The sequence below is a fragment of the Pleurodeles waltl genome, chromosome 6 (assembly GCF_031143425.1).
Source record: "Pleurodeles waltl isolate 20211129_DDA chromosome 6, aPleWal1.hap1.20221129, whole genome shotgun sequence".
NCBI classification, from domain to species: domain Eukaryota; kingdom Metazoa; phylum Chordata; class Amphibia; order Caudata; family Salamandridae; genus Pleurodeles; species Pleurodeles waltl.
Window position 1 is genome coordinate 558,626,796 of NC_090445.1, and position 19,679 is coordinate 558,646,474.

Here is a 19,679-nt window from a genome sequence, read left to right on the forward strand (position 1 = left end):
AATTGCCTGGTCTTGGCAGACTAGTGGCAAGATATAGTTAAATACATTGGTGAAGTAATCACTGCAAGCATCAAGCAAGGGAACAGCAACTGTGATTGGTAGACAATGGGGAATTCATAAGGAGACCCAAAGGTTCATATATGTTGTTTTGGCCATTGCATGGCTTAATCTCCCAAGGACATTATTAAAAGAGAACATTGCGCCTATAAGGGAACAATTGAAATCTGGTTTGCTTCATTGCTATGCTACTAAATATTGGGCATGATGAGGCCTGATGAATCAATTGTTGGGATGCAAAGCAGTGGATGCTTTTGCATAACAACCGTGCTACATCTTCGTTTTGCTCAGCAACGGGTGTGCAAATCCACAGCAGCACAAAATTGGCACATGGTAGGGTTTTGCAGATTCCAGCCTCACTAACACTAATGAGGCAGGATTCAATTTCCAAATCCTAGTAAATGGCTTGAAAATGCAGAGGTGGAGACCCTGCCGACCCCCATGCCTGCATTTGCAGAATATCACCTTCTTTAATGCAGCCCTTGACCCTATAAGAGATAAGGGCTGCATTAAACAAAATAGGCATTCTGTGAATAGCATTGTGGAGGAGCATGCAATTGTCCCCCAGACACTTGGTCGTCAGAACCCCACTTCTTCACAAAATCACACCCCCACAATGCCAACGACCTGTGATTTAACTAATCACATGGTTTTCTAGCAGGATGCTGTATGGTGTGAGGTTGCATGGATAACTGTATGAATGGGACTGAAATCAACCAGCTTTAATCGGATGTGAAGTAACTTTGGTGTAATCTACTGTGCAAGTAGCAAGCTTTTATGTTTCAAGTTCTACATTTTAGTCCTATAAAATATTTGATATCTATAGTGTTTTAAAATAGCCTTTCTATCTCACTCTTTTGCAATTTGAAGCATCTACCTCATTTGTAATTATGCAAAATAACATTTAATACTACAAAAAAATAAATCTCTCACTTGGATGCTGTTTATATGACACAGCGTAGTATTGTAAATTGTATATCAAACAAGGCTACCTTTATCGAAGCTGATCCTCAGTATATTACTGTATCAACAAACAGTAGTTCATCGGAGTTATTTCAAGCAAAATAGCATCCAAAAGGGTGCATTAAGGTGTGAAAGTATCTCTATTATTTTTCCATACAGGCAACTGTTCAATAGCATAATGTAACAACGTGTACAATTAAACCAGACAACACATCGAGGTGTGTATGTTGAGATGCCAGTTCTTGTGGGAAGAAGGGTAATATTTGTTCTTCACTTTTTTATAATACATAACCCTTTAATGGTTTTAACTGTCAGTTAGTCCAATTTTGTTAAGTTGACGTTTTGATCTCTAATGATAAATTCGTCTGTGGGTCATCATCAGGATGTAAATAAAATATTACTGAGCATATGCTAAGCTTGAATGAGAAGAAAGCACAAAAATAACTAATAATTATCACAGCACAGTCACAAGTCACAAAAGAGTTACGATATAAGCATGTAAAGTCTGCAGAAGAAAGAAATTTGTACGAGAAGATAAAAAAATCTGCAGCAGAAATTACATCTTTTTCAAATACCTTCCACTTGAAAATACATTTTATTGTCAATATTAGTGACATATGAACTACTGTTTGGTGATACTGATATTGTCACTAAGCTGGTCAGTAATTTACTGGCTGAAAGGATCTTACCTGGTGGCGACTTCTGGGCGATATAAAAGTGACCTATCTTCTAGAGTGTATTGTGGGTTTCCTTAATGAAATATGTATTTGTTCTGTAGACAGGGGAGTACAAACGTTTCCTAAACGCACAAATATTAAAGTTCTTGCACCTCATTATAAACAATTTGATCGCAGAGCCCAATAATGAGTGCACACATCCTGCATTTGAGTAGGAGGTGAATTCCTACAGGTCTGCAGTTTACACTATATCTGCTGAGGCCTGAAACAATGGCAGATTAACCTAGGCATGAAGCAAAAATTGCCAATGAATGTCTGAGGGACTGAAAGTGGAAACTGGACCAAAGAGAGAGACCTGAAAATAATAGTGATGCCTAATTTACCCACCTGTAACGATTAACAGCTAACTATAGCTTATTTTTGTTCACTGTGCAAACCATTAAATTCTAGCGTTATCCTTAATGGATTTAGAGGTAAATTCACACTGTTGATCTTTCAAACAAAAGCACTGTTAACCTTTGGGAAGACCTCAGTTTTCACAACACATTGACCTTATTGGTCATTTGCTTAATTTGAGGCTTTTTTTGAGCCAGACACCTCCGGTGTGATCATAGAGGAGTGAGCACTAACATGACAGGGCTGCAAGGTTTGCCAAGATTTATATCATTAAAAGGTGTATTTTTCCATGGGAGGGCTGGCGCTCGTCAAGCTCATGACCTAAATATAGGAATGTGTATGTTATAGGTTGTCATTACTTACGCTCTTGTGTCTAGCTTTCATTGTATTAGCGCCCTACTTTACTGGTTATACTAGATAAGTGAACAGGAATTATATTTTTCAGCATGTATCTCTGGCACGTGTCCCAATAAATGTTTACCAGATGGTTGGGAAATAACCTGCCCTCTTAATCTATTCTGGTAACTCCCGTAAAAAATTAATTTTGAAATATTGCAGCTTTAGAAGAGATGAAAATAAGGAAAGTACATGCTGTCGCAGAATTGCATTCTGTGGGTCAATATGGTGGGAGATGGAGTGGGATAGCACCAGCAAACCAGAGCATTGGGTGATGCCACAACACACTATACCACACATGATACTTGTCATAATGACCTAAGGATTATAAAATTATATTTGTTTGCTCTGCATACATTCCTGTACGAACAGTTCAATCCCAAGAACTATGTGAACTGTCACACTGGGGCCTGTTGTGTCCAGTCATACTCTGGAGTGCACTCCCACCTAATGTCTGGCCAGGTGCATGCAGTTGGGGCCCTGTGTACAAATGACTGTGTGTAACATGAAAGCGCTGCCATGGCAAGGAGTCAAAAATAATTCTGCAAGGTTGTTGGAGATGATAACGCTGTGTGGGTGGAAAAGAAATGAAACAAAAGGCGGACAGGCAACACAAGCTGGAAAGATTCTGACACTGGGCAGGAATTCCAAAGTAAAGCCAATGCAGTATAGCAGACTAAAATTTGGTGGCCCTCCACATAATGTTCTGTAGAAAATGCAAACGTTTAGCTCTGTGATCTGGGGTTTACCACCAGGTTTGATAGATGTCCTCTCCGGAGTAACAAGGGATTCCCACTACCCTGTCCAACACAAAATTGGTGTTGGACCAGACCCTTTTTTGCGGGGTCATCCCCAAACTTTTTGCCGCCTTCTTTTTCTGACCTGTTTTTGTTGGCTTTAGGACTCTGGGCACTTCACCACTGCTATCAAGTGCCAAAGTGTACATGCTCTCTGTTTAAATTGTATTGGTGATTGGTTTATCCATGATTGGAATATTTGATTTACTAGTAAGTTCCGAGTGTAGTGCACCATGTGGGCCTGTAAATCAAATGCTACCAGTGGCACTGATTGTGCTACCCACATGAGAAGCCCTGCAAAAATGTCTCAGCCCGTCATCGCAGTGTATGTGTGTGCAGTTCTACACTGCCAATGCGGCCCGGCTCAAACCTTCCTTCTTACTACATGTAAGTCACCGCTAAGGTAGGCCCTAGGTAACTCCAGAGGCACGGTGCAGTGTAATTAAAAGATAGGACATGTGCTGGTGTGTTTTACATGTCCTGATTCGGTTTTCACTATTGCCAGGCCTATCTCTCCTATAGGTTAAGATGGGGATTGCCTTTAAATAGCTGTCACCTGCACTTGAAAGTTCTGTGCCTGTCCTCTCACAATAGAGTCTCTGTCCCCCTGGTGCGTGTCTGGGGCAGGGCAAGTAAAAGACAGGGTCTTGTGCACTACAAAGACTTTCCTTTAAAGTTTGCCTACTTCAAAGGCAGAAATGAGTATGAGTATTGGACTGCTGACCCCACAACTTTAGATTACTTCTGGATTAAGAGGAACCTCTGCCTAGGAGAACAGCCTGATGCTTGAGGAGGGCCTGCCACTCTGCCTGTTGCTTTGCTGTGCTGGCCTGCTGCTATTTCTGCATTAAGAGGGAAACGACTGGACTTTGCTTTCTAAAATCCTACTTGTGAAGTTTCTCCAAGGGCTTGAACTGACCAGGCCTCCTGTTAAGAAGTCTCAGGGACATCAAAGACTTCACCTGCCAGCATCTGGGTACTCCTGCTGAGGGCCCTAACTTGCCAAGTGGTGCCTATTGCAGTTTCTTGGCCCATGGGAGTGGGAGCTGGCCTTAAAAAAACAAGAAAATCCAGGTATACCAACTCAGGAGGACTCCAGAGCCAATGTTGCTGCTCGACTCGGCGATGCCACCTGCATCTGACACTGTGGTCCTCACTGGAGTGTGACGACCGTGACTCACACTGCAGGCCCGATGACCCCACAGCCCCACTGAAGTCCTGCAACATCGTGAGTCCCAAGTGCTGTGTCACTGACGTCCGTGACACCTGACTCCACTGCGACGCCTATAGCTCAGTGACGTAACCTTGACCCTGAGAGGTCACCTTCAGCTTCTTGATCCACCAGATTCATTGATCCCGCTGGATTGTCAGGTACCAATGCCTCGCACTGACGCCCCATCTCCCTTGCACTCCAGTAAGGAACCGATACAGTTATCCAGTTATGCCTCCCCTCCCTGACTCCACGCACCGGCTTGTTTTCTTCATTTCCAAAGTTACTGTACCGAGGGGTCCGTGACTCTGTGACTAGTGCCGCCCTCCCCGTGAGTGGCATTGGGCTGTTGGGAATGACTTCGTCAATGACTTTGTAATAACCCAAATTGGAGCTATTGTGTTTTCAGTGTTTATTTTGAGGATTTAATCTTTTAAAATTCATATTTCTACTTGAGTATGTTGGATTTTTGTCTTTTCGGTCTTGTTTGATTTAGATAAATATTGGCTATTTTTCTAAACTGGTGTAGAGTCCTTTTGTGGTGTTACTGTGTGTGTTGGTACACATACTTTACACATTGCCTCCGAGATAAGTCTGACTGCTTGTGCCACGCTACCAATGAAAAGTTCTTACAGTCTCTGATAATCTGTGCTAGATTGAGTATCATTTTGTAGGGCAGTGCGCACAGTGGAATACATAAAAGATGATGGACGAAATACTGTCTAAGGTAGCACTGTGGGTGAACAACATGATGGTTGGAATGCTATCCCGAGCAACTGCAGTGGTTAGCCTTTCTGCAAGCATTTCTCCCATCACCTTTTGTGTGTTCAGTGTGCATAGTAGCACATGACTACCAGTCTCTGATTTTCCCCAGTGAAAGTGATTTAGTGGAAGCTGACCAAATAAAGTCTCAGGGAGGGCCAGTCCTTGTCAGATATATTTCAGTTTTCTGGATCCGCAGCATAAGATAGGAGTACAGTTTAGTAACTCAGCAACAAACATTCCCATTTCCACAGATGCACAGTTAGAGAGCTAAGCTTTATATCCACTTATTTTAGCCAGGGAGACTGCTAACAGCAACATACATTCCTTTAGAAAGGCAGGTTTCTTCACTCAGTGAGGTCAGAGACCTCCTATTCTATATTAAATGTTTTGGATTATGGTGCTTTTGTTACAAGGTCATCTGACATAATGGCTTTGACTCGTTTACCTCTCCATGAGAGCCCTGAGTATAAGGTGTACCCTGAATCCAGGCCTCTCCCAGAATAGAGCTTTAGGTGGTTGTCCTACTCACCCTTTGCAAATGATCGGGTCTCATTCTCCAGGAAAAGCAATTAGAAACCCACAACAGAATGTTAACAAGAGTGGTCTTGTCTGCTGCTCCTCCTGACCTGCTTAGGGCATGGGCAAGCTGTGTTTCACACTGGGTTTCCTTTCTCTATGTGTGAGCCATGAGAACCATGTGAGAAAGGCACTGGCACATGTCAGTACTGTGCTGGATTGAGGTTGTCCCTCAGAATGTAAGTACCTCATAGGACCCCGGGTGTACAACCAAAAATCACACACGTACAATTCTCTGATTTGGAAATGTATCAATGTCACTGAGCATGACTGAACGGCATAATAAGCTGACTGTAAATATATGAAAATATATCAGAACAAAAAGCCTGACCTAAAACAAAATAATATCCTCAAAGTAATAACTGTGTCATAAATGAGCAGACTATAGGCCTAGTTCTCATTCAGAACTCTTCAAAATTGTTGGTTCTACTTTCAAATCAAACACTGGCATCTGTGGGACAGGGAGGTTTCTGTTGGATTATGTGGAATAAGGCACATATCTCTGGTCTGTCAAACCCTGGGACAACATCAGTTTGCTCTGATTACCCTCTCCCATCCATAGAGACAGAGCTGGAGTTGTCAATTGTACCCGCTTGGGCATATGTTGGGTTTTTTCTTCTGGGTATGACTCAGATGTCTGCTTTTCAGAGATTATGGCCCTCATTTAGATTCTGGCAGTCTTAAGACCACCAGACTCGTGGTGGCGGTCTGACTGTCACATTACAACTGTGGCGCCACATTCTGACCGCCAGCACCGCCAGGTTGCCGGCTGTTGACAGCCTAGCAGTCTTGACGGTTGTAATCCGGTAGGGTGGCGCTGCATGCAGCGCCGCCCTGGTGATTACAACTCCCCAATCCACCAGCTCTTCATGGCGGTTGGACCGCCAAGGAAAAGCGGTCAGAATGGGGGCATCAGGCCCCCTGGGGCCCCAGCACTGCCCATGCACCTGGCATTGGCAGTGCAGGGGCCCCCATGGACAGCCCTGTCGTGATTTCCATTGCTCCAATTACGGGCAGTGGAAAGCGTAGCGGATCCTACTGCACCCGCCGCACTGCCACATTGCTGCTGGCACTATTACAAGCCAGTGGCAATGTTAAAGCCCTGTTTCCCACTGGGCTGGCAGGTGGAAACCCTGTTTCTGATCCAGTGGGAAACTTGTAATAGGGGCGGCGGTGTTCTGGCCGCACTGGCGGTAAGATGGCGGTACGAGTTTGGTGGGCGGCTTCCGCTGCCTGCCAAACTCATAATGAAGGCCTAAGTCTGTTTAATACTTTTTGGCCTCTTGGTACGGTTGCTGCACTTGATGGGGTTATGGTTTTAGGGAACTTTATAAGTGACCCCCACACCCAAGAAGTGATTTATGTGAATAATTTCAATACTTCTGGGTCCATTTTCCATGTAAATGTTATATCCTGGGAATCCTAGCAACTTTATCACCACAATGTAGTGGTCTGAATTCTTTAAATTTCTTATTATTTCAGTGCCCTGTGGCCATAGCTGCAGAGCAGAACTCCATCTTCAGCAAGGAGTCGAAGTTACTGACACGTTTGTTATGCTCGTTTTTTTATGCACAGTCTCTGCCATTTTGGGTTGTTTCTTGAGATCCTTTTCATATACATCTTAGCTTTCCTGTCATCCTTGATAACTCCAAATTCTCCTCCAAAAAAACAGGAGGTACCCTTGTTGCAGACATGCATCAAGCTGACCCATTCTGGCTTCACTTTTTCTTTAAGGTTCATAGCATTATCAGCATTTTGTTTAAGCACAGCATTAATGGGTTAATGGTTGTATTTTGGTCTTCTTTATCCTGATCACATCCAACTTTGACCTGATCATGTTTCTGATCAATTCATAGCCAGTCTAATCACTCATAGTAAGCAAACAATTTCATCCAGGGCAAATTGGCCAGAGTGTATATCTTTTAGTCTTTGCAGTGGAACGTTGGTACTTAACAGTGAAATTGTGAATTATTACTATGCTATTCTCAAATCTGCTGCTGACAGGCATGAATAATAGTAAATTTATACAGATTAAGGGGGTCATTATGACCCCGGAGGTCGGCGTAAAATATGCAGGAAAGTACTTTTCTCCATATTAAGACTTCACTCTCCAGCCTGGTGGCCGTCACTTGGCCTCCTGCGGGTTTATGACCCTCTCTACCGCCATGGTTTTCGTGGCATCCTTACCACCATGAAAACCATGGCGGTAGGCACTATCAGTGACAGGGAATCCTTTCCCTGTCACTGATAATGGTCTTCCTTGCCCCCCTTCCCTGGTTTCCCCCCACCCCTCTTTCCATTCCAGACCTCCCCGTCCCCTACATGCCCCTCACTTCACACACGCACACATGCATACACACACCCATTACAACATATATCCACGTATTCATACATCCATTCACACCCACACCCACACACACTTACATACATACACACGCATTCACACAACTCAACATACACGCACTCACACATCCATACATGCACACACACAACATGCAACACATACCCGCATACACGCACGCACAGACATACACACACCCCCAAACACACACACACCACCCCTCACCCCCCTCCCCTGTCGGAGCACCCGACTTACCTGTGGTCAGGGGGTCCTCCGGCAGGAGACAGGACGGTGCACTGCTGCTAGCAGCAGCGCCCGCCGTCAGAACACCGCCAGGCCGTATTATGTGTCATAATATGGCCGGCGGCGGTCTACTGGCATGGCGCTGCCTTACCGCCATCCACCGGCATGGCCACAGCCGGATTTCCACCATCCTCCTGGCGGTAATCCGGCTGTGGTCATAACACGGCAGACCGCTGGTAGCCGCAGCAACAGTCTTTTGGCAGCCGTCACCGCGGCGGTAGGCGGTTTTTACCACCAATTTTATAATGAGGGCCTAAGTCCTCAGGTCCACTATTTGAAGTGATGCATCTTAATTCCTCTCATGCAGTGGGTTTTTCTCTTGACATGTGGGTAAGGACTTTCCTGGAGACTGAATAAATTGCCTTTCTGACCTGTGTTAGTCAATACAAATCCTATTATGCCTGTTGTTAAAAGCATCCTCAAGTGAATACATGTTGGTGAGTGATAATCAAGTGATTTATTGCCTGGTGCACAATGCACCACAACATGTCAGTCAAACATTTACAGGGTCATTTACACCTATGATCTAGTATTGAAAACAGACACAACACAATTTGTGCCTGCCTCTCTGATAGCAGGGAACTGGGACTGGTCCCATCGTACCAAGTGATCTGGTTGGTTAGCCACTATTGAGAGAAATATGTGCTGATAAGCAGGACTCAGTCCCTGTATAATGAACTTGTAAACAGCTTCACTCACATGGTGCTGTGGTACTGTGCAAGTGTCTCTAAAGGAAAAGATGCATTAGTACCCATGAAAACTGTACAGAAATTGTATAAAAAATGCAGTGTGTGTTGGGTGTCTGTGGAGGTAGGCCAGAAGTGGTAGGGTTGTCACAGGCACTAAGCACCTGGCCTGTGGTCAACCCCCTTCTGCACACGGCCAGAGGGTATTAGTCACCCGTGGAAGCCAGAAGCCAGGCCCTGCGGCCAACCCTAATTGTGCATGTCCATAGGCTGTTCGCATTGGGAGTTGGCTGCCCTCTGGGGGTGGGGGGGCTGATCCCAAGGCCTGGCTAGAGGACAAGCCTTCAGCCAGCCTTCCCTGCCATGCTACACACAGGCAAGGAATTTTCTCAATATGATTAAAATAATAGAAATTAACTGAAAAACAAAAGTTAAAGTTAGGTATAGTAATAAGAACTTTTCTTATGTTAATAAAAAACAGAAATTAATTGAAAATCCAAAGTTAAACTGACGTTATACTTATAGTAAAATTACCTTTGTTTAAATTTTAAAAAAACTAGAAATTCCATGAAAAAATAAACAATGAAGTGATGTCATAGATAGCTGTTGCAAAGAGATCAAAACTAACTTTTGAAAAACAAAACACCACCACAATTTAACAGTTATAGTTTACTGAGCTAACTATAAATGTGCCTCTGCAACGCACTGTTTATGACCTCACATATTACACCACTGAAAACGTGTTAATTAACATAATGATGATATCTCAACTGATAAAGGAGGCCCTGTAGTGGAGTATCTGTTCATAGGCGAATGCACGTTTTGAACCATAAATTCAAGGCTGACAGGGCAGAAGAGGAAGATGACAGAAGAGTTCTGAGGACTTAATCTGATTGCTGGGGAATTACACTTTTAGGAGAGCTAAATATAATGTTCGAGTGATTTGAGAGAAATGTAATGGTGTGCAGTATGCAGCAGTTTGGGAACATTTGTTTGGGAAATGAGAGTCTTGGAATCAAATGTTGGAAAGGGTGTGGTGCCTAGTTATGACTGGAGATAGTATAATGGAGGAGATAGTCAAGTAATTTAATATTTTAGTATCGCTCACTAGCAGTACAGTGTACGGTACTACTACAGAATCAGTCCTTGTTAATCATTAGATGGCTTTCTTGTCAAACAGTTCCCTGTGCTTTCTTAAATGGATTCCTCCCTTTTCTGTGTTTGTCCTTCCCATAGCACAGATTACGAAGGAAGTGAGAAAGATAGGATGGCAGGTGGAGAGATGGTGTGGTTAACAGTTCATAAGAACAGAGATTATGCGGTACAGAAAGAGAAACCTGATGACAGGGATATTTAAGTAGGTGGAATAAGTAGGTGAGCATGAAGGCAGATGGTAATGATGATTTCTGTTGCTAATTGTCACAGAGAGGATACAAAAATGGCTTCTTCAGTTTCATTCTGGAACATTTCTTCTTGGTGATGAAGAAGGAGCTGGGATTTACCCGGCTATAGAGGGCCCTGGTATATGGTGATTCTTCAATAGGAAGATAAGGTGGTCTCGGACTGTGGGTGTAAGACATTTTCGTACCTCCTTTAAAAACATTAATAAGTCAATGAAAAGCTACAAAATACGAGTGAACTGTGCATCAAAGTTAATATGACACGGATTTAATAAATACAATCTGAATTATAAATAAATGTTGAAAACAGCTAATTAAATATAAAATCTCGTTTATGATATAGTTATCAAGATTGAAACAAAGGTAATAGTGTTTCAATTTGCTAACATATATTAAAATGCAAAGTCAATGAGGTTATATCGGAGTCCATACACCAGGCCAGAAAGTCAAGAAGAATGGCACTCAAATAACTAATCTGGAAAATATCACTTACTTTTTTGACGATCATCCGTTTCACTCTCAACATCGCTTGTTTCTCCTGAAACAAAAAAAGTTACAGCTGACCAAGGATAATATAAATGCATGTAAAAGGTCAACATTGTCAATGGTCAGAAATGACTGATTCAGAATGTTGCAGTTTTTCGTAATGAAATGTCTGCTATTGCTAGGGATAGTGTCACATGCTTTCAAAGAGACGATTTAAGTTAGTTATTTTTAACAGGACAAGAATTACTAGAGGTAAAGGAAGGAAGGACGGCAAAATACCCGTTCTACTAAGTGAAAGTACTTGGTGGACGGTATGGGCCCAGTTCACAAAGGTTTTTAAACACCTCGGTCTAAATTACTCTTTTGAACACCTCAGCATCAATTAGATGCATGAAAAAGCCAGCTTTAGTACAGAATATCAACCTCCCCATTCACTAAATCTTGGTTAGCGAAATTCTTAAAGTGCTGTGTTTTGGGATTAGTCGCAGGAAGGAAAGGCCCTAGGTAAGTGACCTACTTTTAGGTCTACATGCGTTCACAGACATTTAGCATTTTGATTCTCATCCTGAAAATACATGGCAAATTACTTCTGTTAAGAGTTGGTGCCATCTCTCCACACTTTTGAGACTTTTCTGTGTCATATCACCATGGTTTACATGGTGGGTTAGCACAAAAGAGACACAGGAGGGAACAGTGGGAGGTTGGTCACCATCAATTGGCACATGAAGCAGAAAGTAGGGAAATTGATCTATGCTAACAGTGATGTGAGAATGTAGGCCCACATTTTAATCTGCTTGCATGGTACTGCTTCCATATCCTGTAGAGAAAGCATTGTCAAGATCTGAGACACCATAACATAAACACAATTTGAATGTCGCCAGTGGTATTTCATGATAATGGCTGAGGTAAAATGCCACCCATAACAAAAAAGAAAATGATTCTCCAGCCGAAAAAAACAGTCCAATCGATACCCACTGGTGCTAGTTTTCCTGAAAAGCATTAAGACTAAAAACCTAATAGAAACTGCATTGCTGTCAAAAATACAGATTACCGAAAATACAGAAAAATATTACCCAAAAATAAGATAAGCTTGTGGTGGTTTTATAAGGGTCAACTAGAAGTATCTGTCTGCCACTGCATGAAGTGTTTGTCATTCCTATCTATTAATCAGGTAATAACAGGAGCTCTGTTTGTGACCTTGAAACTTACATATAAGTAGTGGCCAGCTGTGTTTTTCACCACCGGCAGTACATGCTGACCAACAATAGTATTTGGTTAGATGCTGGAAATAATGCCAGTAGCCTGGGCTGTGAATAGCTCCAGGCGATATTTTTTTTTTTACAAGCAGTGGTAGTTACAACTGGCAGCATTTATTACCAGAAATATTTGGCATCTAGCAACATTGTGTTCTACAGCAAAGAGAGTGATAGCATATCTTCAACAATAATTCGTAATCACATTGCAGTTGACGTTACTGCCCAGTAAAGACATATCCTTAGGGATAGAAAAAATTACCACCAATGGTAATCAGGCTGGGGATGACCGATGATTCTCTCGATATGTAGATCCCTACAGACACTCAGCATGACAAAAGGCTTTGTTATTTAAGAAACGGAAACTATTTGCCTCAAAAGGACTCAACATCACGGAACAAGTGGAGAAAAAAAGCCCAGCTGGGCGCTAGTCTCTTAGCTCATCAACATTTTACTTATTACTATGCCGTTAAGTTATTTGAACCTTTTATATTTTTTCGAATATACTAAGACTCAACTCATTGTCTCTAGTTTAGAAGGACTTCACCATCTAATCTCAATGAAACTTCTCTTTGACCTACCTACTCAAGGTGTTTCCATCAGACAACAACATATTCTACATATGCAACATATGCCTAAAATGTCTTCTAAAGCATTTCTTACTCATAGAAGCAAAAAAGGAAAGAGTTCCTGGATCTTTACAAATACAAAGCTGTGATGCAAAGGAAAGTCAAGAGCTCTCCCAATTCTGTAAACTCTTTTTAAAATATCCAGGAGACCCATCCGTTGGGTACAAAACACTGAAATGTTATTCCACTCTGGGTTTTGAGGGAAATTTGTAGCTCTTTTTTGTTTCCATAAAGTCCAAGGAGGCTCCAGGCTTTAAGTATCCTTTTACTCATTCTGTTTTTTATACAAGGTGCAAAAATGCTAAATGCTTCTTCCTGATGCTGATGAAATTGTTATGTAAGTGTTGCTGAGCTTCATTGGGAAAGTAATCAATATGGCCACCTATAAAACTATGAAAGGTTAAAGATTTAAAAAAGGACCCAGGTCCTTACTTGACTCCTGCAACCAATATATTTCTCCCAAGTCACTTGAACATTATACCTAGTTCCCCTGAAGATATATTGCCCAAGCAATCTTATTGTCTTCACAACTCTCCAGTCAGTATCCTCTTCTGTCTTGTCAGTCTTGAGGGCATGCACCAAAAATGTGCATTCTACTATTAATAGTTACTGCACTGCAGGGCCTCCTTTATGAAAATCTCCACACAAATACAACTATTCCTCTACCTCCCAGCTTTCAAGCTTTCACAATGTAAAACCTCTCCCACAATGCCCATACTCTGAATATCTCAATCCTGACCCCAACACTGTTATCCTCAGTAGGATCTTCTCTTCGAGGTATCATACACAAATGCAGGTTGACTGTTAAAAATGATAAGGAGGTGCCCCCTTCCGAGGTTTGCCCATTCCACCACTCACCCACTCACTGACATTGGGCCCCACGTCCCTTCCCCACCAAGGATATCTAAAGGAACTGTGGACTGGCACCACCCTCCATTCTCTCTCTCTCTCCCGCTGCCCGCCCTTCCTTCTTTACTCCTCACCTGCCTCCACCCTTAACCTCTCCCATCCTTTCACCACACACCCCCCTGAGCGTGAACAGCACCTGCTGTCCTGGCAATTTTGGACCCAACAGGATTTCCTTGGGCTTCTCCAGTCCTCAAAATTCTCCTTCACCGTAGGATTGAACCCTATTGGCTGGAACCCTGTCCCCTACCTGCCGCTTGGCTTTTCCAGTGATTTCCATTCTGTTATGGCATGACTAGTGGCTTCCTTTGTTTTGGTTGTGTTTTTGTTTCTTGGAACAGAGGTTATCTGTGCCCATATCGTGTATTGCTCAGGATTCCCTCAATAAAGAATGTTTCAAACTTGAAAAGAAAATGATATGGAGGTAGTAGACATTGTTATGGCATAAATCTTTCACTACCTGATCCTGTCAAAAACCTGGCAAAATAACATCACAAGCCATCAGACCTGCTTCCTTACGCCATAATCTGCCTAGACTGTGAAGGGAGAATTGTCAGCACTGACACACATAGAATGGCGATTCTTATAGATTTATTGCATAAAGAATTTGGATTTTATTAAGGACGCGGAGGCTGACATTATGCAACAACTTTTATTCACTCCTTCTGAGCAGAAAGACCATTAACCCCTTCGCTGCCAGGCCTTTTCCCCCTCAGGTGCCAGGCCTTTTTGTGGCTATATGGGGCAGTTCGCACTTAGGCCCTCATATCCTTTTGTACACATAAGCTACCCACGCCAAATTTGCTTCCTTTTTTTCAACATCCTAGGGATTCTAGAGGTACCCAGACTTTGTGGGTTCCCCTGAAGGAGACCAAGAAATTAGCCAAAAAAAGGGCTGCAGAAGAAGGCTTGTGTTTTTTTTCCCTGCAAATGGCATCAACAAAGGGTTTGCGGTGCTAAAATCTCCAGCTTCCCAGCTTTCAGGATCAGGCAGACTCTAATCAAAAAAACCAACTTTTTAACACAATTTTGGCATGTTACTGGAACATACCCATTTTTACTATTTTTTGTGCTTTCAGCCTCCTTCCGGTTAGTGACAGAAATGGGTGTGAAACCAATGCTAGATCCCAAAAAGCTAAACATTTCTGAAAAGTAGACAAAATTATGAATTTAGCAGGGGGCAATTTGTGTAGATCTTATAAGGTTTTCCTGCAGAAAATAACAGCTAAAAAAAAGATATTGAAATTGAGGTGAAAAGAAACAGCCATTTTTCTCCATGTTTTACTCTATAACTGTTTCCTGCGCTGTCGGATTTTTGAAAGCCATATACTGTTACGTCTGCTGGACTCTTCTGGTTGCGGTGATATATAGGGCTTGTAGGTTCATCAAGAACCGTAGGTACCCAGAGCCAATAAATGAGCTGCACCTTGCAATGGGTTTTCATTCTATACCGGGTATACAGCAATTCATTTGCTGAAATATAAAGAGTGAAAAATAGGTATCAAGAAAACCTTTGTATTTCCAAAATAGGCACAAGGTGTTGAGAAGCAGTGATTATTTGCACATCTCTGAATTCCAGGGTGCCCATACTAGCATGTGAAATACAGGGAATTTCTCAAATAGACGTCTTGTTTACACACTGACTTAAATTTGGAAGGAAAAAATGTAGAGAAAGACAAGGGGCAATAACACTTGTTTTGGTATTCTGTGTTCCCCCAAGTCTCCCGATACAAATTGTACCTCACTTGCATGGGTAGGCCTAATGCTCATCACAGGAAACGCAACATGGACACATCACATTTTTACATTGAAATCTGAAGTGTTTTTTGCAAAGTGCCTAGCTGTAGATTTTGGCCTCTAGCTCAGCCGGCACCTGGGGAAACCTACCAAACCTGCACATTTTTAAAAACTAGACACCTAGGGGAATCGATGATGGGGTGACTTGTGGGGCTCTCACCAGTTTCTGTTACTCAGAATCCTTTGCAAACCTCAAGATGTGGCCAAAAAAACACCTTTTCCTCACATTTTGGTGACAGAAAGTTCTGGAATCTGAGAGGAGCCACAAATTTCCTTCCACCCAGCATTCTTCCAAGTCTCCCAATAAAAAGGGTACCTCACACTTGTGTGGGTAGGCCTAGCACCCTCAACAGGAAATGCCCCAAAACACAATGTGGACACATCACATTTTCCCAAAGAAAACAGAGCTGTTTTTTAGGAAAGTGCCTAGCTGTGGATTTTGGCCTCTAGCTCAGCCGGCACCTAAAGAAACCTACCAAACCTGTCCATTTTTTAAAACTAGACACCTAAGGTAATCTAAGATGGGGTGACTTGTGGGGCTCTCACCAGGTTCTGTTACCCAGAATCCTTTGCAAACCTCAAAATGTGGCAAAAAACACTTTTTTCCTCACATTTTGGTGACAGTAGGTTCTGGAATCTGAGGGGAGCCACAAATTTCCTTCCCCCAGCGTTCCTCCAAGTCTCTCAGTAAAAATGGTACCTCACTTGTGTGGGTAGGCCTAGTGCCCGCTACACGAAATGCCCCAAAACACAACGTGGACACATCCCATTTTCCCTAAGAAAACAGAGTTGTTTTTTGGAATGTGCCTAGCTGTGGATTTTGGCCTCTAGCTCAGCCATCACCTAAGGAAACCTACCAAACCTGTGCATTTTTACAAACTAGACAACAAGGGGAATCAAAGATAGGGTGACTTGTGGGACTCTCACCAGCATTCCCCCAAGTCTCCCGATAAAAAAGGTACCTCACTTGAGTGGGTAGGCCTAGTGCTCGCGACAGGAAATGCCCCAAAACACAACAGGGGCACATCACATTTTTCTAAAGAAAACAGCTGTTTTTTGCAAAGTGCCAAGCTGTGGATTTTGGCCTGTAGCTCAGCCGGCAACTAGGAAAACCTACCAAACCTGTGCATTTGTTAAAACTAGACACCTAGAGGAATCCAGGATGGGGTGACTTGTCGGGCTCTCACCAGGCTCTGTTACCCAGATTCCTATGCAAACCTCAAACATTTGGCCAAAAAAACACTTTTACCTCACATTTCGGTGACAGAAAGTTCTGGAATCTAAGAGGAGCCACAAATTTCCTTCCACCCAGTGTTCCCCCAAATCTCCCGATAAAAATGGTACCTCACTTGTGTGGGTAGGCCTAGTGCCCGCGAAAGGAAATGCCCCAAAACACAACGTGAACACATTAAAATTATCAAATACAAAACTACGGGGGTCATTCTGACCCTGGCGGCCGGTGACCGCCAGGGTCACCGACCACGGGAGCACCGCCAACAGGCTGGCGGTGCTCCCAAGGGCATTCTGACCGCGGCGGTTCAGCCGCGGTCAGAAAGGGTAAACCGGCGGTCTCCCGCCGGTTTACCGCTGCCCCATTGAATCCTCCATGGCGGCGGAGCGCGCTCCGCCGCCATGGGGATTCAGACACCCCCTACCGCCATCCTGTTCATGGCGGGTTTCGGATGGCGGTAGGGGGTGCCGCGGGGCCCCTGGGGGCCCCTGCAGTGCCCATGCCAATGGCATGGGCACTGCAGGGGCCCCCGTAAGAGGGCCCCACAAAGTATTTCAGTGTCTGCGTTGCAGACACTGAAATACGCGACAGGTGCAACTGCACCCGTCGCACCCCTGCAACTACGCCGGCTCAATTCTGAGCCGGCGTCCACGTTGCAGGGGCATTTCCGCTGGGCCGGCGGCCGCTCTTTTGGAGAGCGCCCGCCGGCCCAGCAGAAATGTTTGAATGGCCGCCGCGGTCTTTTGACCGCGGTGCGGTCATTTGTCGGCGGTACCTTGGCGGACGGCCTCCGCCGTCCGCCAAGGTCTGAATGACCCCCTACATGTTTTTGCAGAGGGGGCACCTGCGTTTTTGGTCCTGGGCTCAGCAGCCATACAGGGAAACCTACCAAACCCAGACATTTCTGAAAACTAGACATCCGAGGGAGTCCAGTTAGGTGGGACTTGCGTGGATCCCACAGTGTTTTCTTACCTAGAAGCCTCAGCAAACCTCAAATTTAGCTAAAAATCAAATTTTTCCAACATTTCTGTGTGGGGTCACTCCACCGGGACGAATTTCCTACCACCCAACATTCCCCTCAGTCTTCTGGTAAAAATGTTACCTCACTTGTGTAGGTGGGCCAAGTGCCTGTGACAAGGACGAGCCAAAAACATGTCAAAATTAAGGGGAACCAAAGTGGGTCCAAAAGGGCAGTTTGACAACAGACATTTTTTGGCTGACAAGTGGGGCAGAATGTTTATCGGTATAGATAAGACTGGGTGGAAGGAATTTTGTGGATTCCTGCAGATTCCAGAAGGTTCCATCACAAAAATGTGTAAAAAATGTGTGATTTCCAGCAAATTTGGAGGTTTGGAGGGCATTGTGGGTAAGAAAATGGTGCGGGGTGCATGCGAAGCACACCACCCTGGATTCACCCAGATGTTTAGTTTTAAGATGTGTCAAGGTCTTGTGGATTTTTCTACATGGCAGTGTCCCAAAGTCCAAAAAGTGCAGCCCTCACCATTCCAAGTGGGACAATTTTGAGAGTTAGCCAAGCTCTCATGGCCCAAATTTAAAATGAAAACTCAAAATAATCAAATGTCCTCTTGCTTGCTGTGGGATAATATATTTTAGTGTGCGGGGGGAAAGGTGAAAGACTGTTATCCCCTTCAGTTGGGGTGGGGGCATAACCATGCCCATACTGGTTGGTAGCCACCACCACACTTTTTTTTTTAATTCCCTGGCATCTAGTAGACTTTCTGTCCCCCCCCCCCGGGGTGTGGCTCGGGGTGATTTTCCAGTGGGCAGAACAACTTTGGCCCCATTTATTTGGGGTGGGGGTATGGCCATACCCCCACCCTCTTATTTTGAAAAAGTCTCTTGTGGGCTTTCTTCTTTCTTCCAAAAACAGGCCGATTTGGCCCCAAGGGGCTGCCACCCAAACAAAACACACACATACACACACACCAATCCCTGGTGCCTAAGTGGTTTCTGCCCCAGATCGGCCTAATAGCAATAGTCTGATTTTCCCCCAAGGGGGGCAGAAATGGCTTAAAAACGACCCCCCCAGGAGCGAACCATGCCTAAGGGGTCGCTCCCCTTATCAATATAAATAAATTAAAAAAATCCCTAGTGTCTAGTGGCTTCTACCCCCCCGAGGCAGATCGGCCTAATTAATATAGGCCAATCTGCCCCCGGGGGGACAGAAAAAGCCTAATAAAAAAATTGCCCCCGGGGAGCGGTCCTTGCCTAAGGGGTTGCTCCACTTATGCCAATTTAATAACTAACAAAAAATCCCTGGTGTCTAGTGGCTTCTGCACCCCCCCCCCTCCCCGGGGGCAGATCAGCCTAAATCAATATAGGCCGATCTGCTCCTAGAGAGGGGAAGAATAGGCCTAATAAAATTATTGCCCTCAGGGGAGCGACCCTTGCCTAATGGGTCACTCCCATTATGACACAAAACAAAAAAAACAATCCCGGGTGTCCAGTGGATTCTGCCCCCCCCCCCCCCAAACCCCTGGGTGCAGATCGGCCTAATCAATATAGGCCGATCTGCGCCCGTGGGGCAGAAAAGGCCTAATTATTATGTGTCCCTGGGGAGCGGCCCTTGCACAAGGGGCCGCTCCCCTTATCACACAAATAAAAAAATCCCTGGTGTCTAGTGGGCATTTCTGCAGCCCGATCACATAGCGATTGGGCTGCAGAAATGCTCAGAATGACATCAAAAGAAAGGAAAAGGCATTCCTTTCTTTTCATGTCTCTGCCTGCCCCCTCCTCTTGAGCGGAAGAGAAATGCTTAGCATTGAGCATGAGCGTTGTGCCACTGGACG

At 44.1% G+C, this 19,679-nt stretch overlaps 1 protein-coding gene across 1 annotated transcript in view; it reads right to left on the reverse strand.

Moving 5' to 3' along the window:
- Positions 1 to 19,679, reverse strand: part of DENND2C (DENN domain containing 2C) — a 319,873-nt gene that overhangs the window by 130,913 nt on the left and 169,281 nt on the right. The window contains exon 7 of the mRNA XM_069238733.1: positions 11,061 to 11,105. Coding sequence (XP_069094834.1) covers positions 11,061 to 11,105 — 45 coding nt within the window. The remainder of the gene's footprint in view (positions 1 to 11,060; positions 11,106 to 19,679) is intronic.